This window comes from Ovis canadensis, chromosome 18 (assembly GCF_042477335.2).
Source record: "Ovis canadensis isolate MfBH-ARS-UI-01 breed Bighorn chromosome 18, ARS-UI_OviCan_v2, whole genome shotgun sequence".
In the NCBI taxonomy this organism is placed as follows: Eukaryota; Metazoa; Chordata; class Mammalia; order Artiodactyla; family Bovidae; genus Ovis; species Ovis canadensis.
Window position 1 is genome coordinate 55453829 of NC_091262.1, and position 27804 is coordinate 55481632.

At 36.6% G+C, this 27804-nt stretch overlaps 1 protein-coding gene across 8 annotated transcripts in view; it reads right to left on the reverse strand.

Annotated features, from left to right (window-relative positions):
- The window catches only part of HEATR5A (HEAT repeat containing 5A), a 97461-nt gene that overhangs the window by 37196 nt on the left and 32461 nt on the right, over positions 1 to 27804 (reverse strand). For all 8 annotated transcript variants that reach the window (XM_069559445.1, XM_069559444.1, XM_069559442.1 and 5 more), the window contains 10 exons: positions 26797 to 26908; positions 22305 to 22457; positions 21245 to 21344; positions 15505 to 15614; positions 12885 to 13048; positions 12498 to 12673; positions 7038 to 7143; positions 6226 to 6416; positions 4247 to 4403; positions 176 to 365 (listed from right to left, as the gene is read on the reverse strand). In XM_069559445.1, the coding sequence (XP_069415546.1) occupies positions 176 to 365; positions 4247 to 4403; positions 6226 to 6416; positions 7038 to 7143; positions 12498 to 12673; positions 12885 to 13048; positions 15505 to 15614; positions 21245 to 21344; positions 22305 to 22457; positions 26797 to 26908 (1459 nt within the window). The remainder of the gene's footprint in view (positions 1 to 175; positions 366 to 4246; positions 4404 to 6225; positions 6417 to 7037; positions 7144 to 12497; positions 12674 to 12884; positions 13049 to 15504; positions 15615 to 21244; positions 21345 to 22304; positions 22458 to 26796; positions 26909 to 27804) is intronic.

The following is a 27804-nucleotide window of genomic DNA, read 5'->3' on the forward strand; positions in this document are numbered from 1 at the left end:
CATCACTAAGAAGTCAGTCTTTCCAAGATTATTCTCAATATTCTGCCCATATCTTTGAAAAGAACATTCTGCTAAACTTCACTTTATTGAGAAGTGTTTGAGTCAATGAGAGGAACTGTTTTCATTTTTATGCATATATTTTTATGTAAAATATCACAAAAGCAGCTATGCGTACCTTGTAGCTCTGGACCCAATGTAGTAATAAGGGCATTCAAACAGCGACCTAGACTTTGGTGAACTTCAGCATGAGTAGGAGGCACATTTAACAGCAACATCATAATAAGAGAAAGGGTTGGTTCTGCATGTATATAATAGAGTGGGCCGGCGGAATCAATTATCAATGAGAGAGAATGCAGTGCCCAGGTCTGTGAAGACAGAGAAAAACAGTTAAAAATGTTATAGCAGCATTAAGAAACACAAACCACTACGAACTGTTCTTTTGCTGAAATGAGTGATAAAGTAGTATCACAGTCAACTGTGTGTTATTACTAACTTGGAGAGAGAAACAAGGAACTTCAGGAGTTGAAGAAAAAAATGTAAATACCAGTAAAACGCAACTGAGAGACAAACGTCCAGTTGAGAACGGCACACACGGGTACAGGGGTTTCCCAGATGGCGCTAGTGGTAAGAATCTGACTGCCAATGCAGGAGACGTAAGGGATGAGGGTTCCATCCCTGGGTCAGGCAGATCCCCTGGAGGAGGGCAGGCAGATCCCCTGGAGGAGGGCATGGCAACCCACTTCAATATTCTTGTCTGGAGAGTTCCATGGACAGACGAACCTGCAGGGCTGCAGTCCACAGCGTCTCAGAGAGTCGGACACAACTGAAGTGACTTAGCTAGCACGCACACATGTGGATATATCTCAGAACTGAGAATTCCAGAATCGTGTTTGGTTCTTTAGCTAATGGCTTGAACTAGATCTAGTGTGTTGAAAATTGTTTATTGCTTAATCTGTACAGAGAATGAAAATTCAAATTTTTAGAAGATTCAACAATATCTCAACTAAATGAAATAATACAGATCTCTTGGAACACAATGGTGTTGAAGAAAGACAAACATAAAAAAGTATATACTGTATGGTTCTACTGACATAAAGTATAAGAGCAGGCAAAACTAATTATCACTGATAATCAGTGAAGTTGGATGGTGGGTTTAATAGGTTCCTGACAGCATGTTCAGAATTCCAGTTGAGCTATTTCAAATCCTAAAAGATGATGCTGTGAAAGTGCTACATTCAATATGCCAGCAAATTTGGAAAACTCAGCAGTGGCCACAGGACTGGAAAAGGTCAGTTTTCATTCCAGTCCCAAAGAAAGGTAATGCCAAAGAATGCTCAAACTACTGCACAATTGCACTCATCTCACATGCTAGTAAAGTAATGCTCAAAATTCTCCAAGCCAGGCTTCAGCAATACGTGAACCGTGAACTTCCTAATGTTCAAATTGGTTTTAGAAAAGTCAGAGGAACCAGAGATCAAATTGCTACATCTGCTGGATAATCGATAAAGCAGGAGAGTTCCAGAAAAACATCTATTTCTGCTTTATTGACTATGCCAAAGCCTCTGACTGTGTGGATCACAAGAAACTGTGGAGAATTCTGAGAGAGATGGGAATACCAGACCACCTGACCTGCCTCTTGAGAAATCTGTATGCAGGTCAGGAAGCAACAGTTAGAACTGGACATGGAACAACAGACTGGTTCCAAATAGGAAAAGGAGTACGTCAAGGCTGTATATTGTCACCCTGCTTATCTAACTTCTATGCAGAGTACATCATGAGAAATGCTGGACTGGAAGAAACACAAGCTGGAATCAAGATTGCCAGGAGAAATATCAATAACCTCAGATATGCAGATGACACCACCCTTATGGCAGAAAGTGAAGAGGGACTACAAAGCCTCTTGAGGAAAGTGAAAGAGGAGAGTGAAAAAGTTGGCTTAAAGCTCAACATTCAGAAAACAAAGATCATGGCATCCGGTCCCATCACTTCATGGAAAAAAAAGGGGAAACAGTGGAAACAGTGTCAGACTTTATTTTTTTGGGCTCCAAAACCACTGCAGATGGTGACTGCAGCCATGAAATTAAAAGACGCTTACTCCTTGGAAGGAAAGTTATGACCAACCTAGATAGCATATTCAAAAAGAGATATTACTTTGCCGACTAAGGTCCGTCTAGTCAAGGCTATAGTTTTTCCAGTAGTCATGTATGGATGTGAGAGCTGGACTGTGAAGAAGGCTGAGCACCAAAGAATTGATGCTTTTGAACTGATGTTGGAGAAGACTCTTGAGAGTCCCTTGGACTGCAAGGAGATCCAACCAGTCCATTCTGAAGGAGATCAGCCCTGGGATCTCTTTGGAAGGAATGATGCTAAAGCTGAAGCTGCAGTACTTTGGCCACCTCATGTGAAGAGCTGACTCATTAGAAAAGACTCTGATGCTGGGAGGGACGGGGGGCAGGAGGAGAAGGGGAGGACAGAGGATGAGATGGTTGGATGGCATCACCGACTCGATGGACGTGAGTCTGAGTGAACTCCGGGAGATGGTGATGGACAGGGAGGCCTGGCCTGCTGCGATTCATGGGGTCGCAAAGGGTCGGACACGACTGAGCAACTGAACTGAAGTACAGCATGTTCTCTACTTTTATGTATGCCTGAACTTCCTATATAAGAAGTATCTGAAAAGTTCTCCCTTTAGGAAATCAACTAAGAAAGTTTTACCCTCTTATCAACAAATATGTAAGAAAAGCTTACAGTATTTTTAAATGGTACAATAATGAGTTCCCATTAGGTGAGCAATGGCAGCAATCAAGAAGAATCAGACTGATGACCCTGGATGCCACAGAACAAAAAATCTAATAATCAACAAAAGAGACTCAATAGAAAAGGAGTCTGTTCAGAACAGACTTTTTGAAGGGGAAGAGGAGAAATATAATAAATAGAAGCAGAAAGTACTGTATTAAAGGAATAAAGAAAGGATGGAATACCTTATAAATCAACTCAAGTAACAGATGATGTGAAAAAAAACTATTAGTAATACGGTGATTCAAAGAATGACACCCATGTTAGATGCTGAAGTTTGACAAGGTGGTGGTTAAACTGGGTCTTACAATACTAAAAAATGTGGATTATAAGATAGGAATAGAAAGAGAGAAGAGCGATAGGAAGAACCCGAGCACAGACACGAGAATGACGTGTGGGAGGAAAGCAGGAAGATCATGTTAGGAGATCAGGACTTTTGGTTAATAACCAAGAAAGCTTCTGAGTCAGTTTATGGGACTTCAATGAGGAGTTAATTGAAGAAGCAATAAGCAGTATCCCCGGCTTTTTGGTTGGGAAGTGGCAAGATGAAAATTTCCCAGGCAAACACTTCTGGCTTCATATCTAGGTAGAGTTGTAAGAGAAAGTGAAGTCGCTCAGTCGTCTCAGACTCTTTGTGGCCGCGTGGACTGTAGCCTACCAGGCTCCTCCGTCCAAAGGATTTTCCAGGTAAGAATACTGGAGTGGGTTGCCATTTCCTTCTCTAGGGGATCCTCCCAACCCAGGGATCAAACCCGGGTCTCCCCCGCATTGTAGGCAGACACTTTACCATCTGAGCCACCAGGGACGTCTCAGAGTTGTAAAGAACCTGAAAATAAAGTGACCAGGTAGGAGGCTACTATAGTAATTAGGGTCACACAAGGGGGACAGAAATACACTAAGGGGACCACAAGAGCAGGAAGTACAACAGTCATTCAGGGTGTGAATAAGATCTCAGGAGAATGATGCCTGGCAGAAATGAGTAAGTTATGTATAATAATACGGCAAAGTGGTTAAGAACATGAGTTTAAAGTCCATGACTTATGTTCTTCACCTGACTACACGGTATATTAGTGGTTGTAAGTGTGAGCAAGTAACTTAGGTTCCATGAGCCTGGTTTCTTTCTATATAATGGGAATATACATCCTAGATAACTGTGAAGATTAAATATATTCATATGTTTAGAAAAATGTAATACAATGCCTGGTACCTGTTAAGTTCCATAAGATAGTAGATGTTATTTTAAGATAGAAGGCAGATCCATTTTCAGAAAATGATATTGAATTTGACTTTAGGTATTGAGTATGAAGCACAGATAGTGATATGTGAATTTTAAAAATCCACTGAGGTTAACAGCGGTTTTGATTTTATTATGGAGCAAGAATTATTATATAAATTAGTAATGGTTAATACAACAGAATATGCATTATCTACAAATCAATGGGGTACTCACCTGCACATCAGGTGAGGTGCTGTCCTGAGACAAAGTATAAAGGATCCCAACACAAGAATTCAAATGTTGAGAACTTATTCCTCCTAAGTACCTATGCAGGGATCCCAAAGCCAGTGAGTGTCCTGTTCTGGTAACTGCATCCCTTGCTGACTTCAGTCTGTGATTATGGAAACAAGAATAAATGATAATTACTGAAATAAACCAATGCATGCACAGTCACTTAGGGAAATTTTTTATATAAAGAGCTGCAAAATTCAGAAATACATTTACAGGTAACTGATACAAAAAATTCTGAAATAACTTGAAAGATATCTTGAAAAATATTTTAAATAAAAATGTCTTCACATACGTGCTGCAATGACCGAGGCCCACACACCCTGGAGCCCATGCTCTGCAACAAGAGAAGCTACTGTAAGGAGAAAACCGCACATCACATCTAGACAGCAGCCCCCGCTCGCTGCAGCTAGAGAGCGCCCACACACAGCAATGAAGATCCAGCACAGACAACAATAAATGAATTTTAAAAATTTTAGATGTTGTCACATTATTAATAATAATTATTTAAATATAAACAATTTCAATGTCTTTCAGAAATACACACTAAATTCATATGACATGCATTATTACCTTATCATTAAGTCATATTTTAAAAACTCTCATTGAGGAGATACTAATTCCATATAGAGTTCCAGCTCAAGAACTTTGATTTAAAATGAAATAAAGTAAGAGAACTTATTATGCATCAGGAGTTTCCATTGTATTCTAATTTACACACTTTATATTGGGTCCTTTAATCCTCTCAGGAATCGTGAGATTCATACTATCGTCAGTTCCTTTTTACAAACGAGGAAATCAAAATGACTGAGTCATTTTGGCCAAAGAGCTCTTATGAAGTAACCAACTGTTAAATGGAAGAGTTGGGATTAGAACCAAGTTAGCAATCTGACGAGAGATATAGAGTTCATAACCAAATCAAGACATATATACTCAGGAGACTAGAAGGTCAAAGTGCCTTCTGCATTACTACCACGGCTATATAACTAATATAACCATGAGCATTTGCAGTTGTTTTATTTTTTCATACTATTTTCATATTTATTTTCTCATTCACCTTAACATTCTTAGCAGGCAGGGCTTCATTAATAAACTTCTATTTGAAATAGAGAAAAACAGATTAAGATGATTAAGCAACCAGCTCACGGCTACAAAGCTAGCAGGAACGAACATATAGTTTACGTTTCCTGATCTGCAGCCTTTTTTCTTTCCAGTAGATTGTTTTACTGCCTATCATCTATATTTTATATGATGAAACTCCCTACGTTTCTTACTCCCAGAGTCTACTGGTGGCCTGTTACATCACTCCTATAGGCAGTGATCTTTCTTATATAAAAACAAAAACCAAAGTAAAAATATTACTCATAGTTTTATGTTCCAAGACAAGCAGTCCATGGCAGCAGCGGTGGGGGGCGGGTTCCACTTTAACCCTAACCCTAGCTGAGCTTTTGAAATGTGGTGTTGGAGAAGACTCTTCAGAGTTTCTTGGACTGCAAGGAGATCAAAGTAGTCAATCCTAAAGAAAATCAACCCTGAATGTTCATTGGAAGTACTGATGCTGAAGCTGAAGCTTCAATACTTTGGCCACCTGATGTGAAGAGTTGAATCATTAGAAAAGACCCAAATCCTGGGAAAGACTGAAGGCGAGAGGAGAAGGATTGACACAGGACGAGATGGTTGGATGGCATCTCCGACTCTATGGACAATAGTCTGAGCAAGCTCCGGGATATAGTGAAGGACAGGGAAGTCTGGTGTGCTGCAGTCCATGGGGTCGCAAAGAGTCGAACATGACTGAGTGACTGAACAACAATAAAATACGCCTTTCCCAGTTTTTTAAAGTTATAATCAGAAGTTTCTTAAGTTCCAACAAGCTATACACAGTTTTGACACGTATCTCATGAGTATTAAGTAAGACATTCACTTACTTGTCAAAGCTAACTTGAGCTAATGCAGCAGTAAAAGCTCCATCATCAACTACTTGGGCTAATCTAGCCCATGCCTCTGCAGCTGCACATCGCAAGAGGGGGCTGGGACTTTCTAAGGCTCCCATCACCAATGCAAGGACAGGTCTTCTCACTTCTTCTGGACTCAAATGTCCCTTAGAGCCAGCCACATACTGAAATATGTAAAAAACAATCCAAACTTACAACTGTAGTAAATTCTCTTATCCAGTTTGGAATATATATTCTGGTTAACCAAATATGTTCATATTCAGTGATTACTACTTTAAAAAAAAATCACACCACCAGAAACACACACTGAACATACAAATGTAATTTAATTTTTCTCATGAAGTACTTTAGAATTTTAAGCCTCCAGGCAAATATGGTGATCAAATATCACTGTACTACATATGTGTTCAAAGAACATTAATAGGGATTTCCATAAAATAAATGACCAACGAAGCCTATTTTACTTAGAAACAGTACGTCATAAATGCAACAATGAGCCAGATTTGGTCCATAGGCCATAATCTGCCAATCCCAGGTCTGCAATATTAGGCTTGGTAGGTTAAAGCATGTTTCTAAAATAGTATTATAGGCTTGACTTCTGACCAACAAGTTTTATATGGAGAAAAAGTAAAAGGGGAATTACAAATCCTGAAACATCAAGAAAAATGGCGGGGAGGGGAAACCGCCTTTTAAAAACATCTTCCCTCAACCTACTCAGTTGGCCACATATTAGGGGAAAAAAGAAAATAAAGTAAGCGGGAATTTTTTTGAAAAAATAGACTTACCTTCAGGAAACTAGAAACTGAACAAACAACATGTAACTGAACTACTTGTTGACGAGCCCCCTTTGTATGCTTTATACTGTCCAAAAGCTGTTCCAAGACAAGAAGCCTAAAATCAGAAACAAGATTCAAAGAGAAATTAAGTCAAAGGGTGATATTAAGAATCCACTACTAAATTTGTTTGGTTGCATTTTTATTGGAGCTACTGAAATGAGATAAACTGTTGTCAAATACACTGAAGCCTTTTGGGAAATGAAAATATATTAATAGCAATGCAGAAGTATTTTGACTATGTGTCATGACACTGAGGGAGGAAAAAAACAAATAACATGTATCACTTGAAGCAGATTTACCTGGGAAAATTTGGCTATTTCAGCAACTATTTTCTAAACAAAGGGTATTTTAAAAGTTACCTGCATCAACATTTTTGTTCTTAGTAACAGGACTTATTGGACTCAAATACATTGCTTCAATTTAAAGGCAGCCTGGACTTCAGTTTATGAGAAGCAGCACAACCTTTTGAACCCCAACTGTACCCTAAACATGTATGTGGGGATCATACTATATATAACATAGTTTTTACACTTGCCTTTCTCATTAACATTACCTCTTTATCACTTTTCAAATCATTTTTATTCTTAGATAATTTTCAGGAAGCCAAATTTTACTATACACATTCTACAGTTTATTCAACCATCCTCCTACTAGTGCAGAGTAATATTCTTATTTTCACAATTTTACAATTCCACCTATAATGAATGCGCATATCACTTTTGGTTTGGGGTTGAATGTGCTCGTTAGGTTTTAATGTATTAAAAAACAATGTGAGTTGTTTTTCATGTTCTTATAACACGGGAGTTTTAAAATCCATTTGATGAGATTAAAGATATGTTAACCATGAAAAAAATCACCCCCTTTTCTCCCCACCAATTATTCTGTTTATAAACATTGCTTCAGAGCTCTGGATTTCCTTTCTCTCCTTCTCTCCCTTTACATCAGGGTTAGGGTTAGGGTTAACCCAGTGAGTGAAAACAGGCATGACTGGCTGAAGATGGCATGTGGGTATACTTTTACTCAACTCTGCTGTACTTCCAATATATTTCTAAAGCCCTAAACTAAATCTCTATCACTCTGTTGAGCCCAAAAGGCCCAAACACAGTTCTGCTCCAAAGGATAATTCTGTTATCAAAACAGAATAGATATGGAACTTACGTTTTTTTAAATAAACCCAGTTGTGGAAGAAGTTAAGTCAGAAAAAAAGGAAAGTATGCGAGGTAACATTATATTACTCGAGGAAAGCATTATACATAAAATCAATTCAGAGAACAAACACAGTGAATCACTAAAAATTTAGGGAAAATCATAGTCACTCTTAAGTAGTCTATTTAAATATTTATTTCCTATTTCAAGGTTAATTCAGTTCATCGAAATAAATTAAAACCAGAAAAGCACAAGAAAGAAAAATAAAATTTACCCAAAATCCTACCATTTAGAAAGCCATATTTTGACATCTTTGGTCTAGTCTCTCCAGATATATGGATCATTTTTTAAAAACTGGTTTCACAGTGTACATACTTTGTCAATAACTTTATTTCCCTAAACATTAATCCCACTTTATTAACTATTATACTGAAATAATTTTATTTTTGTTTTTTATCTTGACCTCCTGTGATTTTGTTTCTAATTTAAGTATAACTGATGTACAATATTGTCTAAGTCACAAGTATGTAATACAGTGATTCACAATTTTTAAAGATTATATTCCATTTATAGTTACTTTAAAACAACTATATTCCCTACATTGCACAGTATCTTCTTGTAGCTTATTTTATACACGACAGTTTGTGCCTCTCAGTTGCCTACCCCATGTTGCTCTCTGCCCCCCTTCCCTCTCCCCACTGGTAACCACTAGTTTTGTTCTCTGTATCTGTGAGTCTGCTTCTTTTACATTATATTAACTAGTTTGTTGTATTTTTCAGATTCCACACATACTGAAATAATTTTCAATTGCTATTAGAATTAATTAACTAATTCTCTAGTTTGGGATATTTAGGCCATTTCTAATTTTTATTACAAATAACACAATACATGTATTATATAAAATTTTTCTGTTTTCCAGACCATATTTAAATCATTATGCTTCAAGAAAATATTTATAACCAACCTGCCCTGCAGGAAGAAAAATTAAGGGTAAACATATGGTCAGGCTTATGAATTTAAAACCTAAAACATCATTATTAGACCATATCCTAGTCACCTGTTATAATGAAACTGTGTCATGTTGAAAGTACTAAAAAATACTTAAGATTAGAGCTTGAGAATTTTGTTATATTGTAATAAAATCTGACCTGCACTGTTTTCTTGCCCACATTCATAAGACAAAGACCCTAAATGAGACTACCAGAGCCCAAACGTTTTGCCCCATCCTTTATTCCCATATTTTGACATGGATCACAAGAAAACACTCTGACTCTTCAGGAAGATGGAGATGACCACTTTTTAGTTATACTGAATTTGTATTCCTAAGTAGTATCAATTATATAATTATTAGTTCATATTAATATAATTAAGAAAATTAGCTGGTGCTGAAGCTGAAACTCCAATACTTTCACCACCTGATGTAAAGAACTGACTCACTGGAAAAGACCTGATGCTGGGAAAGATTGAAGGCAGGAGGAGAAGGGGATGACAAAGGATGAGATGGTTGGATGGCATCACCGACTCAATGGACATGAGTTTGAGCAAGTTCCAGGAGTTGGTGATGGACAGGGAAGCCTGGCACGCTGTAGTCCATCAGATCGTGAAAAGTTGGACACGATTGAGACACTGAACTGAACTGATTAGTTCAGAACAAAGTTAGATAATAAAACGTTTGAGTCTGGATGAAATGAAAACATACAAGTAATTAAGTAAACAGGAAAGACATAAATATTGAAAATGCTGATTTACCTTTCTTATACATTCAGAGAGAGGGTGTATAATGGGGAAAATTTTTACTACTGAGAGGTATAACTATGCTTTTCCTCCCTCTCCATCAATTTACACTCTACATTACTTTATACATTTTTAGCACTGTTCTCTGAATGCCAGAATCACCTAAGGAGTTTAAAAATTTTTAATGTCCAATGTAGTATGCATACCATTACTATTATATCAGAACCTACATTTTAAAAAGTTTTAAAAAATGATCCAAATGACTGCAACGTACAGTCAAGGTACTTATTAATATAGATGAATTAAGTAATCCATTCTTTGTAATTAGGTGCAAATATATTGGAAAGTAACCATAAATAACACATGTATAAGATCAGTAATAATTTATTCTCTGTATAAAACATCTTGATATTCCAGAGCTTTCAACATTTTAGTGCTTTAAAATTATCAATGCAAAGTTTTCTTAGTTTTAGAATCCTACAGTCAAAATAATCACTGATTTAAAGATAATTTAATTTCTAAGTGCATAAATAAAGTAATAAAAACCTATTTCTAATTTCAGGACAACCTCATGTTATGAGTTTCTTTTAAACTGTTTTAACACAAAGATAACCGCCACAACAAAACACTTGAAAACATTCACTTGTTGAATACAGGTACTTGAAGACCTTTCTTTTCTAGAGATGCAAATGTATGGCCCAGAGAAGGGTCTGCCTTGTAAACAAGTAACATCTCTGGGGTAACAACAGGAAACTAGAAACTCAACTTTGCTACCTCTGTTTCTCTGTGGTGCTCTAAGGGCATCCACTGGAGATTGCTAATAGTTGCTAAATGTAGGATCCTGCCAGACCGCTTCCTTTAAAACTCTCCAAACTACCACCTACTATTTTTATTCAGTTAAGACTTCAAAGAGAATATGCTTTCTTTACTAGGTTACAACATTTTCATTACGACAAACAAAACCTCTCCTCCCCTGAATATTCATTCTATATGTTATTTTTATCCAGATGGGATAAAAAGAAATGTGGCACATTTTAAAGTTCATTAAACTGTAAAAAACAGAAATAAGAAACCACTTCCTTGAAACTGTAACTGGGCAATAAATCTGGGTAAAATCAAAAAGAAAATCACCTTCTCTAGGAGAGCAATAAAACTAACTTTTTAAAAGGAAAGCTTGTAAGAAGTATGCTTTTTCCCCCACTTTTTATCTGAAACTTATCAAAGAGTTTAACAGTCTTTCAAGAACATGCTTAATTTAAATCTTTTGCCCATAAGGCTGCAGTTATTGCGGTATTAATCCAAATTAAGTATTTGAAATTAATTGTATGTACTATATACTAACACAGTTACACACTAGTTCAAATCTTCTCTCCGTCAGTAATTCTTTAAAAATTCCAGACCACTGTGATTTTCCTCTCGTCTTTTAGTGCTACAGCATTCATTTATAATTTAGTCACATATTGTCAAGTATAATCATAACTTTATAGTTATAGTATACAGTGAACTATAGGTTACAAACTTCAAATCATCTTTTGAAATTAATCTCAAAATATGCATATACCATATGATACTGAGTAAGTACTATTATCAGTTAAAATAGAACAACATGAAGTTATTAAAAATCAACATAAATGTTATTTGTTTTCTATCCACTAAAAGTAGACTATCCAAAAGCCTGTTTCAGAAATGTGTTGCTGACAAGACTCAAATATTCCTGCGATTCTTCATCAAAGAGACCAAAGTAAATCCCTTACCTAATTTGTGTTCTCTGGAAGACATAACTGATAAAATTATATAAAAGCTATGAGCTAGCATTGTTGCTGGTCTAGCATAAAAGAAACAAAGAGAATGAACATGAATGAATGAAGATAGTTAATATTCTGTAAATTGTTAACCAGCACAGCCTATGGGAGAGATTCAGTTCCCATCAGTATCTCAGATAAAAACAGAATTTCCTGGATACTAGACATGAGTAGTGGTTTCTGATCCCCAAGAAAAATATTACCCTGTTACCTTCAATGAGAAATCATTAGCAGTCTTTATAATTTTTAAAAACCAAAGTTCATTTCAAGTGAAGTGAATCCACCAAATTGAAGACTAACCTATTTTAATCTAATTTTTGAATCCACTAAACTGAAGATATAGTATGAGATTTTGTATATTCAGACAACCAGTGTTTCCCTTTGCAACACTGGCTCATAAATCACTGTTTTTGTGTCAATGAGTTTTATATTCGTATTTTCAGCTAAATGAGAAGTTAATGTGGGAAAAGCATTGCATCCATGATACTGCCTAGCAGTTTTCAGTTTAATCTAATCACTGACTTCATTAATTCTTATTAAATATTTAGCCCACTGAATAATTAAACAAGAGCCTTTAATCTCACCTTCATCTGTCATCTATAAGAAGTCTTTTATATTAATGAGAACTTCTGACAACCTCCTTTTTACCAGTCTATTATGCATTCACTGAACAAATTACCAAACCTGAAAGACATTTCAGCTAAGTGAACCTCTGAAGATGGTTTACCTTTGAGCTTCTCCCACATGAGCACATACAACTCCAAACAGCTTGACTGCAGAGCTAGTAACTGACAGCATTGGAGGTAAGGGCTTAGGCACCGAATCTCCTTCTACGTCTTTCTCGTAAATAGAGTAAGGGTCATACTCAAGACTTCCACAAGCAATACCACTACCAAGCAGGAGCTACAAGAAAAAAAAATTGCATGTAAGATTTTAAAACGACTATTCAGGACTTCCTTGTGGTCCAGTGGTTGGCACTTTGTGCCCTGGTTGAGTAAGTAGGATCCCACTTGCCGTGCAATGTGGCCAATTAAAAAAAAAACAACAAAAAAATAAAATTAAACCACTGTTCATAGGTTGAATCAATCCAAGTGTTACTGAAAAATGACCATACCTGTTCTTCAATAAATCTATGGTCAGTCTCTTGTAGCAAAGGACTTAATATTAGAAGATCATCTTGATGACAGAGGGGCGGGAGTAAAAATGAGGATGCTGCCACCTGTACATCAGGGGCGGTCAGGTCAGCAGCCAGCTCTCTGAGGATAGCACTGAGGTTTCCTGTTGAGTCACAGAAAAAGAGCAATTAGCAATTTGGCAATAGCAGTTAACAGGTCTGAGAACGGGGTTTAAAGAGCCCAGGGTGAACGTTAATTTACATTATCAGCTAACTTTAATCTATCACAGCCTCTTTAATCTGTTCTCCTCCCTGAGAAATGCCCTACCAATGAAAAGCTCAACTATGTGTTGCTGACCACAGGATAAGAACAAACATCTCAAAGTACATGTGTATGTATATTTTATACACTAAATAAATACTACTACCATCATTTAAAGTAAAATGACATGGAGCATAAAAACAGAAAGAAAAAAGAGTAACAAAGGCCGACAAAGCAGGCATAATAGTAGTAGTATGGCACCCTAACTCCCCACCACCCCAGCAAATGACTGTCACTCATCCTAACCAGCTAGATTAATCTCGGTTCACCTATACTCTCAATTGACTATCTCATCACCCTCCACACTATTTTGGACCAATCCCTGGAAAGCATATCACTTGCATCTATAAATATTTCACTGTGTATCACTAGAGTTAAGGATGTTTTAAACAATTTCACTATCATAATTTGATGTTTTAGTAATTACTAAACAGGGACTTCTCTGTTGACAATCCTCCCTTGAAGAAGATATAAGACACAAGACACACACGTTAACTAAAAAATGAAGGTAGGAAATACTAAGTTTCATAGAGGATGAAAAAAAGAGTATAGCTATGTTTAGAGAAAGGAGAGATTATACACAGGAATTGCAGACAGTGGACAGGGATCAATAAAAGCTTAATGAAGCAAGTAAGAGTCTGTTAGTTTAGTTACCAGTATGTGATACTCAAGAAAATAATTCTATTGGTGGCATAACATGCAAGCTATGTTTGGTACTACAGCTAAATGTGGGAACAGTGGTATATCTCCATTTCTCATTTAAAGTAACTGCTGGCCGCCTAACTGTCCCTGAACAAAGTACTTAAAGATGATTCAGTTTTAAAATGCAAATATGCTTCTCTTGTAGAAATACACCACTTTCTGACGCTAATGAGAAGCAATTTTCAGTGTGGAGAAAATTAAAATACTTGAATGCAGATCCATAACAAAACTAAGATAGGAAATAAATATTAGGAACCCAAGTTTTGTTCCATAAACTTAAGAAAATTAAGCAACTATTGTGACAAAATTCTGTTTTTGTTGGATAACCATGATGAAAAGTCATATAAATTCTTTTTTTTTCCAGCCATGCCAAGTGGTTTGTGGGATCTCAGTTCCCTGACCAGGGACAGAAACCGGGCTGCAGAGAAAGCCTGAAATCCTAACTAGTAGGTCACCAAGGAACTCCCCAAAAGAAATAGATTTGAAGTAATGATTAACTTAATTTAGTTAGTTGAAAATTAAAAAAAAAAAAAAAAGATGCTCACTTTAGAGATCATTTTCAACTTTCACCTCTTAAACATCTTAAATTATTCAGTAGTAGTAGCAATACATTTTCTTAAAACGGTATTTGAAATTTACAAGAACGGATACAGAACTAACTGCAAAATAAGGGCAAGCTTTTTTTTTTTTTTTTAACCAAATGCAGTATTCAAGTATTCTGAAGTCATCTTGAGCCCAATAAAAGCAAAACCTACATTATAAACTTTATAACATAAATTATACCTTGGTATACCACTCAAGATTAAAGTGCTATCTGGACAGAGTTAAGAATGGAATAATGCAAGGCAATGTGTACAATAGATATGCACTCTAGAAGGAAAACAGGGAATGGTCAAATTTCTAATTGACTAGCATTATATATTCTGTGGAAAACCCTGGAGTAGAATCAAGACTAATCTTTGTGACTCATTCTCTCTCACACATTGAAACAAGGGACATTTTTCTCAAAAGAGAGAAGACAGCAAGACATGAAACAGTTTTCTTTTTTAATGTATTTTATTTACTATAAATTGATCGATGATTTCGAATTGTGGTGCTGGAGATGACCTTTGAGAGTCCCTTGGACTGCAAGGAGATCAAACCAATCAATCCTAAAGGAAATCAACCCTGAATATTTATTGGAAGAACTGATGCTGAAGCTCCAATATTTTGGCAACCTGACACAAAGATGCAAAGAGCTGACTCACTGGAAAAGACCCTGATGCTGGGAAAGACTGAAGGTAAAAGGAGAAGGGGGCAGTAGAGGTTGAGATGGTTTGATAGCATCACTGACTCAATGAACATGAACTTGAGCAAACTTTGAGAGATCGTGAAGGACAGGGCAGCCTGGTGTGCTGCAATCCATGGGGTCACAAAGAGTCAGACACAACTTAGTGACTGAACAACAGTGTTTACTATAAAATGGTAAACACATGGGTTAAGACTGAACTCCCCAAACCTCCTGAACACAAAGCACAAAGTAAATGCCATATGATCCATTTGTTCAGGCACTGTATTAATCACAAACAGTAAAACATTCAGGTGTAAGGCACTTACCTTCATAGGTTTCAGGAGATAATAAAATCAACAATTCATAAAGCCTTTGTCTATAAACTACTGATGGTGTTTTCAAAGGACTTCCATAGGTTTTTAGTATTGAAGAGAGCCTTAAAGTAAAAGAAAAAGTATATGTTAACTGTATAAGTTATATAACAATGTATAAATATTCAACATATTGACATATAAAGATAAAATATGTATTATATATGTGATCATTAATGCTTTTATTTACTAAAATTATTTTAAAAAATTTTAACTGTGGACCATTTTTAAAGTCTTTATTGAATCTGTTACAATACTGTTTCTGTTTTCTTTTTTCTTTTTAAATATAAATTTATTTATTTTAATTGGAGGTTAATTACTTTACAATATTGTATTGGTTTTGCCATACATTAACTTTGGCTGCAAGGCATGTGGGATTTTAGCTCCCAGATCAAAGATCAAACCCACACCCCTGGCACTGGAATGTGAGCTCTTAGGTAGTGAACCACCTGGGAAGTCCCTATTTATTATTTTTTATAGTGTGTGACTTGAAGTTAAAAGAGGAATTACAAGTGTCAGATGTGAAAACCATTTAGCTATTTTTTCTATCATATCTCATAAAACTATATATATCTAAGGTTATTACTATTTTGGCTATTAGCTGAAACTCTTACTAAACCCCCACATTTACAGCATTGCATTCGTGAAAACTAAACTCTGTTATGCAGAAAAGGAACAGGCCAAAGAAACAGGAGGCACAAAAATCTGGAAAAAAATCCAAGTGTAGAAAACTTCATCTGGAACGCACTCACCAAATAACAATAATCATCAAAATACACAGAATCATAAAACAAATTCACTTTTGAGAAAGCAAAAGCAGAGCCAATGTTTCCCCAAAAGCTGCAGTCATAAAAGCTCTTATCACCTCCTCTTTTCACTCTCTTTCATTCGCTTGCATGTAGTCTTTCAATCTTCTATTCATTCTCACCACTGGTATTAACATCATTTTACTGATGTTCACTCGTCTAATATTTATTAAAGGATGACTACACTTTGCCTTGGGATCAAATAGAGTGAAGCTTTCATCTCCTGTAGCAATACAAAAATTCAATGGAATTACTTTTGCTGTGCCACTGGAATAAATTTACTATGCTGTTATGGCATGTGGTTTCCAGGTATTCTAAGAAATCCTGGTAATGCTTATTCATGTGTGTTTGCTAGAAAAATACTGCATGCTGTTTCTTGTTTCTAAAAGAAAAAAAGAATTATATATATAATTTTTTCTTTTTTGAGAGAGAGAGACTATGATTGACAGTCTCCTTTTTTAATAAAAAACATTTATTTATTTACTGGCTGTGCAGGGTCCTCGCTGCTGCTTGGGCTTTTCTCTAGCTGCAGGACGTGTGCTTCTCCCTGTGGTGGCTTCTCTTGTTGCAAAGCATGGGCTCTAAGGCGTGTGGGATTCAGCAGTTTTACTTGCCGAGCTCTAGGGCACAGGCTCAATAATTGTGGCACATGGGCTTAGTAACTCTGCAGCATGTGGGAATCTTCCCAAATGAGGGAGGGTACCCGAGTCCCCTGCATTGGCAGGGAGACTCTTTATCACCGAGCCATGAGGGAAGTGCAAATAATTATTTTTGACTTGTCATTTTATTGAAAAAAAAAAAAAAGAACAAAGTTGGTTCTATTTACTATCTCTCACCTTAGTAAACAACATTTATATAACCAGGGGAGAATTTTTTAGTTATGGAAGTTAAAAACAAATCCACTGTATTTTTGTATTCCTCTAAAATAAGACGGGGGGATTATGGCTGATTACACGAAAAATATTTAAATTGTATTGGCAAGATGCTAAGATATTACAATTCTTAAAAATTCTGCAACATTCAGTTGGTTTAAATACAATAGAATTTAGTTCAGAGGGTTGTGTGCATGTGCGTCCATTTAAGGAAAATAAGATGAATACATAAAAGTAAGAACTTATTCCTAAGGATTTCTACTACTATAAGTAGGGCAGATTAGAATCTCTAAAGGGCCTTCTTCTATAAATACACTTTAGATTTTGGATAAAAGATAATTTGCATTGCTAGACTTGAAGAAAGACTTTTCCAAGGTCAAGCCCACACTAGCCGCCAAAATAAATGATCATAAAATGCTTGAAATAAAAAATGAGCTAAAATCAGAGTGGGAACAACAACACAAGAACGTGCAATTGAGCTGTGCCCATGCACTGTAGGGCTGCTAAATGAGATCTCTTAAACACAGTTTATCCCACAGAAATCCCCAAAAAATGCAATGCCAAAGAATGCTCAAACTACAGCACAATTGCACTCATCTCACAGGCTTGTCAAGTAATGCGTAAAATTCTCCAAGCCAGGCTTCAGCAGTAAGTGAACTTTGAACTTCCAGATGTTCAATCTGGTTTTACAAAAGGCAGAGGAACCAGAGATCAAATTACCAACATCCGCCGGATCATCGATAAAGCAAGAAAGTTCCAGAAAAACATCTATTTCTGCTTTATTGATGCCAAAGCCTTTGACTGTGTGGATCACAATAAACTGTGGAAAATTCTGAAAGAGATGGGAATACCAGACCACCTGACATGCCTCTTGAGAAATTTGTATGCAGGTCAGGAAGTAACAGTTAGAACCGGACAGTTAGACATGGAACAACAGACTGGTTCCAAATAGGAAAAGGAGTAAGTCATGGCTATATATTGTCACCCTGCTTATTTAACTTCTATGCAGAGTACATCATGAGAAACCCTGGGCTGGAAGAACAAGCTGGAATCAAGATTGCCAGGAGAAATATCAATAACCTCAGATACGCAGATGACACCACCCTATGGCAGAAAGTGAAGAAGAACTAAAAAGCCTCTTGATGAAAGTCAAAGAGGAGAGCAAAAAAGTTGGTTTAAAGCTCAACATTCAGAAAACGAAGATCATGGCATCCGGTCCTATCACTTCATGGGAAACAGTGGAAGCAGTGTCAGACTTTATTTTGGGAGGCTCCAAAATCACTGCAGATGGTGACTGCAGCCATGAAATTAAAAGACGCTTACTCCTTGGAAGGAAAGTTATGACCAACCTAGATAGCATATTAAAAAGCAGAGACATTACTTTGCCAACAAAGGTCCATCTAGTCAAGACTATAGTTTTTCCAGTGGTCATGTAGGGATGTGAGAGTTGGACTGTGAAAAAGGCTGAGCGCCAAAGAATTGATGGTTTTGAACTGTGGTGTTGGAGAAGACTCTTGAGAGTCCCTTGGACTACAAGGAGATCCAACTAGTCCATTCTAAAGGAGATCAGTCCTGGGTGTTCTTTGGAAGGACTGATGCTAAAGCTGAAACTCCAATACTTTCGTCACCTCATGCGAAGAGTTGACTCACTGGAAAAGATTGTGATGCTGGGAGGCGTTGGGGGCAGGAGAAGAAGGGGACAACAGAGGATGAGATGGCTGGATGGCATCGATGGACATGAGTTTGGGTGAACTCTGGGAGCTGGTGATGGACAGGAAGTCCTGGTGTGCTGCAATTCATGGGGTAGCAGAGTCGGACACAACTGAGCAACTGAACTGAACTGATGCCTAAAGATGAAAAAGGCCAAAAAGTTTGCCCTAACAGACACTAAAATTTATTATTATTATAAAGACAATGTAGTATGGGCACCGAAATGGGCAAACCCATCAATAGAATATGGTAAGAAAATACAGAAACAGACTGTGCTCTGGCATTTACCAGAGAGAGGAAGCATGGATTTATTTAGTAAAGTATGGGACAATGTGTTATCCATATTAAAAAAGAATGAAATTGGAACCCTATGTCATTCCAAACACAAAAATAAATTCCAGATCGATTAAACACAAATGTGAAAGACAAAAACCTTAAACATTATAGAGAGGGAAAAAAAAAAGTATGTTTATAACCATGCAGGAATATTTTATAAATCAAAAGGTCGGAAGTACTAACCAAGAAGTAAAAGCCTGATAAATCTGACATTTAAATTAAGAATGTCTGCGGGGCCCAGGTTCGATCCCTGGTCAGGGAACTTAAGATTCCATAAGACATGCAGTGCAGCCAAGAAAAAAAATAGAATTTCTGTTAATCAAATCATTATTTTACCTAAAAATAGGTAAATATATGCATGATAGGGATTTCATAGAAATAGTGAGGAACAATAAACATACAGTATGACACTTAAAGCATCAGGAACCAGATACATATAACATTATAATGAGATACCAATTTACACCTATTGAATTAAACAAGAGTTGATATCTGAGTAAGTGTTGGTGAACAAGTAGATTGATGGTTACTCCCATTTACTATGGATATACATATGGAAAAATTTTGGAAAATAGTTTGGTTATTTCACTGAACAGGAAGGTTAAGTTGCTGTATATTCAATTAAATATTACACAGCAACCAACAAGAACATACTTGCATATAGAGGAAGTTTAGAAATATCATGTTGAGTAAAACAAGTTAAGCCTCAGAAACAATATGATACCATCTGCCTGATCAAAACCAAGCAAAACTAAACAAGGAACTGTTTAGGGAAACATGTACATGTGATACACTTTTGAAAAATGCAAGATTCAGGATAGTGATCACCTCTAAAGGTAGGGCAGAAAGAATGGTATTAAAGAGGAGCACACAGATAAACTTCAAAAGTTATCAGTGTTCTAGTTCAGGGATAGCTAATTTGGGCCCACTTCCCCTTATTATTAATAAAGTTTTACTGGAACACAGCTGCATTCATTCATTCACAGATGAGCTATGACTGCTCTTAAGCTGCAACAACAGAACCAAGCAAGCGCAACCGAGACTGTCTGAACTGAAAAGCCTACAATATTTACTCTCTAGTCTGTTACCGCCAACATTCATTAACCTCTGCGCCAGTTGAGCTGAACTCACAGGGGTTCACTTTACTGTTATGCTTCATAAGCCATAATCTGAACTGTATTTTTCTTATTTTAGAATTTTCTTCAGCCTTGTACTTTAAAATAATTACAGTTTCATAGGAAGTTGCACAAGTATTTTTCCACATACATAAAATGTTGTATTATTAAACACTTTTCGGAAAATCTTTCCCTAACCTGTACATTTCATTAATTGGGAAATTATTAGTGACCATGACATAAATTATATTTTAAAAAAATAAATCAAACATGAAAAATATGAACAACAAAAAACTGAAACTGTTAACAAACATCTGGTTCTTAAGAACACAGAACAGCACTAACAAACCAATAAAATGCATACCTGAAAAGGTTAACAGGCTTAATATATACTTTCTTGGTTAAATCTGACTGTATGGAAGATACATTATCCACCAAGTAACTTTCCTTCCCTTTTAATATGTATTTTTCAAGATCCTACCCTAAAAAAAAAAAAATCATGTAACTAAGGAAGATACATTATCTACCAAGTAACTTTCCTTCCCTTTTAATATGTATTTTTCAAGATCCTACCCTAAAAAAAAAAAAAAAAAATCATGTAACTAAGGAAGATACATTATCTACCAAGTAACTTTCCTTCCCTTTTAATATGTATTTTTCAAGAGCCTACCCTAAAAAAATAAAAAATCATGTAACTAAATGTTTGCCTTCCTCTACAAATGGAAAATCATTCACCAACTGCAGAAACTTGGCATCATTAATGTACTTCATAAAATATTAGATATTTTATTACATAACCAGCAGGTAAAGGATTGCTATTAAAAATCTGTATCAAATCTAAACAGCAGATCCTTACTGAGTTAGCAAATCCACAGCGCAAGGAAGTGGCGGAAGAAGATGCTGCATTACTTCCTTAGTAAGGAGATCACCGCAGTGGGCGACAAAGCTCTTGATAGCTGAAAAACAGAACAGACCCTGACTCAGCAGAATGTAATGAAGCATGAAAGCAAGCATTCAATTTTGGTACAGCATTCACATCTTTTTAAGAATAGAGAAATGTGTGAAAACCAAAAAAATTCTTGAAACTCTAGTAAAAAAAGGAACCTAGTGGCTTCTACTTCTAGTGAAACAGAAAAAACAAAAAAACAAATCAAACTTCCTACAATTACTAAAGGAGACCGAAAACCAAATCAACAAAATGTTGCTTTCTTGGGGTTTTACTCAGCCCTTAAACTCAAAGTAGACCTTCAAGTCTACCAATTCTACACTAGTTCTGAGGAACCTGGCTGAATTTAAGTCGGCATGTTAGGTTTTACAGATGTTACCTGAAACATACAAGTTTTCATTAGGAGTTATCACATATGTAGAAAAAAATGAATATTTAAAATTTAGACTCAGATTCAAGGAAGCACTGATTTTGGTTTTGTTTATTCATGTCATTTTTACTCTTAAAAAAGATGTTTTTTAAGAAAATGTGCTTCAGAAAAAAGTCTGTGCTTCCATGTCTTTTCCTTAACTCAAATTTTCAATGTGGATACTATTTTTAATGGTCTGTGTGTTGTAGAAGGGTACAACGTTCACATATATAAAAAGCTAAATAGAAACCATACTTAGTCGATATTAATTAACTTCAACCCTAGTTTTTCTGAAAAGGGAAATGAATGCCCACTTAACACAAAGCAATCTTGACATTTCTCAGGTAGATCATATTATAATAAAATATCCCAAAGAGAAGAATGCTTAAATTTGTTTTTTTACATACTTCTGTTACAATAATTGCCAACAAATCAATTATTTCAATAACAAAAATCACCAGAAGCAGATTCTCCCCCTCAAGTTAAAACATACACATATATGTGAAGTTAAAAGATGGAAAAAGGCAGAGGAAAGGGAGAGAAAGACTAAACTCAACCTACCACAGAGAGCACCAGCGCGTCCTTCCAAGGTTACCTGCCATGTGAAGGAGTCTCCTCGGCTCTTTTCTGTTTCTAGGTCTTTAGGAGACACTGGGAAGACACACCTCCACAAGAGCAGTACTCGCGCAAGGTGGTGACTGACAAACGCAGGACCTGCAATTTATTCAACTTGTCATTTGTACAAGAACCCGAAGTGGTTCCTCTTTAAAACCCTTCCCTTTTACAAGAAACATATTTGAATCCACTACTGCTGGGTTACTTCGTCCCTCTAGTTCCAACAAATGTACTACTGGATCACTGACTATCTGAAGGCACTGGAGTAGAGAGAGGAAAAACAAGGAACTGCCAGCAAAGTCTGGGCTCTGGGGTCTGCTCTTCTACTACTGCTGTGACCTCCTTACGCCTCAAAATTTCTTTGAACTGTAAAATGAAGCTAGACCAACCTGCACTGTTTATCTCCAAAGATTTGTCCTGAGCCAAACAACAGATGCACTTTAAATTAAGCCTAAAAAACTAATGTGCCTGCATAAATGCAAAGTACTACTGTTTTGGTAACAACACTGCATCCTGAGAGTAATTCTTTTAAAAAAATATTTATTTGGCTGTGTTAGATCTTAGTTGTGGCACGTGGGATCCAGATCCCTGACGAAGGATCGATCCCAGGGCCACCTGCACTAGGAGCTCAGAGTCTTAACCACTAGAGCATCAGGGAAGTACCCTAATTCTAACTTTTGATAGCAACTTGCTCCAGGTCAAAAATCAGACATGATTAAATCCAAAGGCAAATTTTTTTTTTTTTAAGATTTCAGAGCAATATTTTTAAACTGAATACAGTAAAAGAAGCCATATTCACTCCTTGCTTATTACTTTCTTTGAGGAAGTAGTACTAAAAACATCCTAGGACTGGGATAAAATAAGGAAACTGGAGTAAGGCAATTAGGAATAGGTGACTTTAAAGGTTTCTGTGACTGTGCGCACAGGCACACTCATATACAGTGGGCTGTGGGAATAGAGAAAATTCTGAATGCAAAATTTAGTCACACACCAAAAAACAAAGCAGGTATGCTGTCACTGGGAATATCCACAGTTAACAAAAAGTTTCATAGTATCTGCCCTTAAGATATCTCACTAACTCAACAGTGAAGAAAGTAGCATCACTTTTCAGAGAGGTATGAGGATAATTTATCTCAGAAGTGTATGTAAAGTAAGTTAACAAATGTGAGTTTATAGTAATTACAAAGTTAAACAAGAGTAAGTTTATTCACACCAAGAATAACACTGGATCAAACAAAAACCAAACACACATGTAGATGCCTGCAATTGAATCAAAGGCACTAATATGGCATCAGAGAAACTGGAAAGTGCAGCCGAAGGGGTTAGAAATGTTCACATTTGAGAAATAAATTTAAATGTGGTCTACCTGAGTTTAGGTTCTTCAGAACAGTGAATATATTAAAAATGACAATGAAAACTATAAATGGTGAAGGAAATGCTGAAAATGCATAAGAGGTGTTAAAACTGCCAGGCAAAAATCAATAAAGCACTCAGTTCAGTTGCTCAGTCGTGTCTGACTGTTTGCGACCCCAAGAACCACAGCATGCAGGCCTCCCTGTCCATCACCAACTCCTGGAGTCCACCCAAACTCATGTCCATTGAGTCGGTGATGCCATCCAGCCATCTCATCCTCTGCCGTCCCCTTCTCCTCCTGCCCCCAATCCCTCCCAGCATCAGGGTCTTTTCAAATCAGTCAGCTCTTCACATCAGGTGGCCAAAGTATTAGAGTTTCAGCTTCAAAATCAGTCCTACCAATGAACACCCAGGACTGATCTCCTTGTAGTCCAAGGGAATCTCAGGAGCCTTCTCCAACACCACAGTTCAAAAGCATCAATTCTTTGGCGCTTAGCTTTCTTCATAGTCCAACTCTCACATCCATACATGACCACTGGAAAAACCATAGCCTTGACTAGGCGGACCTTTGTTGACGAAGTAATGTCTCTGCTTTTTAATATGCTGTCTAGGTTGGTCATAGCTTTACTTCCAAAGAGTAAGCATCTTTTATATGGCTGCAATCACCGTCTGCAGTGACTCTGGAGCCCCCCCAAAATAAAGTCAGCCACCATTTCCACTGTTTCTCCATCTATTTCCCATGAAGTGATGGGACCAGATGCCATGATCTTCGTTTTCTGAAAATTGAGCTTTAAGCCAACTTTTTTGCTCTCCTCTTTCACTTTCATCAAGAGGCTTTTTAGTTCCTCTTCACTTTCTGCCATAAGGATGGTGTCATCCGCATATCTGAGGTTATTGATATTTCTCCCGGCAGTCTTGATTTCAGCTTATGCTTCCTCCAGCCCAGCGTTTCTCATGATGTACTCTGCATAGAAGTTAAATAAGCAGGGTGACAATATACAGACTGTCACCTAAATTCCACTCCACCAAATATAATCAGAGCTCCTTGGAGAAAACAACTGGTTGTAAGCTGAAGCAGAAATCGTGATGTAAAAGCTGAGACATCTTGTCATGTCAAAAATAAAGATGTTGTCAAAAGAACACTAGGTTCATGTTAAAAGGACACAGGGGACCTTCCCAGGTGGTACAGTGGGTAAGAATCCGCCTGCAAATCAGGGGACATGGGTTTGGTCCCTGGTCGGGGAAGACTGCACATGTCATGGAAGAACTACTGTGCCTGTGCACCACAACCACTGAAGACCGCATGCTCTAAGGCCTGTGACCCACAACTACTGGGCTCGCGTGCTGCAGCCACCGAAGCCCATGCACCTAGAACCTGTGTTCTGCAACAAGAGAAGCCGCTGTGATGAGAAGCCCGTGTACCACAACTAGAGAGCAGCCCCCACCTGCTGCAAGTAGAGAAAGCCCTCGCACAGCAACAAAGACCCAGTGCAACCAAAAATTTAAAAAAAAAAGGACACAGGAACCAACTAGCAGGGGCTCCCAAAGACAATTTGAGGATCAAAGGAATAATGACTGCAATGGACTGAAACACATAAATATATAACAATCTGTGAGTTTATAATGATACGTAAAAGCAAAATCTCACTCATCTTTGAAATTAGGACAGCAACACATTCTAAAAACAGATAATAAAGTGAAAGAATAACGTATTTTTTTTAAAGCCCAAGAAAACAATTAAAAAACATTAATTTTTTTATCCTTTTGGTATGTTGAATATGAATATGCACAAAACAGGATGCTCTAATCCCTTATATAAAGGCTCTCTTGTAGTTTTCTTCCAATGGGATTACCCTGTTTTGAAAGCTTTTGTTCATTAAAACATTATACTTATTAAGTAGTTTATTTTCTTTTTTAATTAACCAAGAACAATCAATATGGCAGGCAGGAAACACCTAGACAGGAGTAAATAAAAGCTTGACCACATTATTCCCATCACATTGTGAAACCATTGTCTATGCCAGGGGCCAACAAGCATTTCTATTAAGGCCCAGAGAGTGAACAGTTTTGGCTTTGAAAGCCATACCATCTCTGCTGCAGTTACTCAATTCTGCCACTGCAGGGCCTGAACATTAGAAACAATATGTAAACTAACGATGGTGGTTGTATTTAACAAAAAGTTTATTTATGCACACTGAAAACTGACTTTCATGTATTTCTCATGTATCACAAAACACTCTATTTTTGTTTTCAAACTGTGAAAAACATAAAAACCATTCTTAGCTAATGGGCTGTATGAAATAGGCGGCAAGCCAGATTTGGCCCATAGGCTGAACTCTGATGTAGTCCAGTAAGTCTTTTTAATCACCTCAAAAACATTACTTAAAGTGGCTCTTCATTTATGATTGCTTATTTTAACTGAGCTCCTTTTAGATCAAATTACTTCAGAAGTGTCAAAATGGTTTGCTGGTCAAACCCATCAAGTTTTATATCTTAAAACTAAACCAAACAAGTATAAAAAGAAAATTAGAGTATAGTTTTAATAAAGTCATAAAACTGAGTTTTAAAGTTATTGGATGTAAATATAACAGTCATGATCATAAAATAATTACTAATTTTTAAATAAATATAATTTAAATGTGCCCTATCCTCATCAATGTAATCACCTTATTAGTGTCACTGATTCTCAGAACAATTACAGAACTGGATTCATGGGCTATCATATGTTCTCTTGCCTATCTTTAAATTGTGGAAAAATTTTTTTCTTGAGGATAGATATGAATGATTTTTGGAAAAACCAGAGTTAAGTGTGAAAGCTGATCAAATTGGCTTATCCTAACTAAGGCTCATAAACTGGTCTTAAAGAGAATTTCAAATAAAGACATCTGAAAACATTCTGAGAATTAGATAAAAGAAGTATATGGTTTCTTACAGTGACTGCTAGGAGAAAAATTTTTATATGAATATTTAAATTCTGGTATATATCCAACTTTAAGTTAGTCTTATCAAATCATATATTAGAATGTTTATATTCAGAAAACACCACGTAGTTTGTAGTTTTATAAGCCCTCCACAAAACTGTTACCTAAGGTCATCAGCGCAGCAATCAACAGCCATCCGGCCTGTGTGCGCTGAGCTGAAAGGCGACTGTTCTGAGCAGCGGAACACAGCAAATCCTCTGCTAACGCCATAATAATCTATTGATGTATAGAAGAAAACGGTAAAAACAAGTATATCAGTTTATAGGTAATGACAAATGATAGCAACTAATAAAAACAATCTCTTGAAAAATTAATTCTTACATGTAATAAAAGTACATGATAAAAGATAATCATTCACATACACTATACCATAGGACAATGTCATAAAGGAAACAAAGAAAACGTCAGGTTCCCAGGATAAACACTGGTATATTAGACTGTACACAGCAACCCTAATTCTGTACACAGCAACCCTATAATTCTTTGTAGAGTTTACATGAAAACATTGTACAACTGTTCAAGCTGCCTAAAATTTAAGTTGACTTTTACTTTAAAGAAGATTTGATTACAGGAAACTCACTTTAAAGTTCTGCACACTACTGAGGCTGATAATAGTCTTTCCAGAGGTAGTATACTACATAACCATAGTTAAAAGTATTCAATAATTTCACAATGAAGCAGTTTCACAGCACAGTGGGATTAATTTAAAATATTATATTTTAAAAGTCTAAGAAATAGTGTTTTAAAACAAAAGAAGGGAGAAATAGGATATTTCACATTTATGGATAATGTATGCTTATAGGATACATATGGGTTTCTCTGGTGGCTGAGATGGTAAAGAATCTGCCTGCAATGAGGGAGACCCAGGTTTGATCCCTTCATCGGGAAGATACCCTGGAGAAGGGAATGGCAGAGCTGAATATATAAGCCCCACAAAAAAGAAAAAAGCCTTCAGGAACAAAGTATCTTACTAACTGGAGGTATTTCTAACAAAAGGCACTAAAACCAACTCCTGTTTAAGTGTGGATATGATATTTTTAACTATCCCTTCATTTTTCACCGTTATTACATTAATGATACTTAACACTAGGTAGTAGCATAGCTGATAGCTC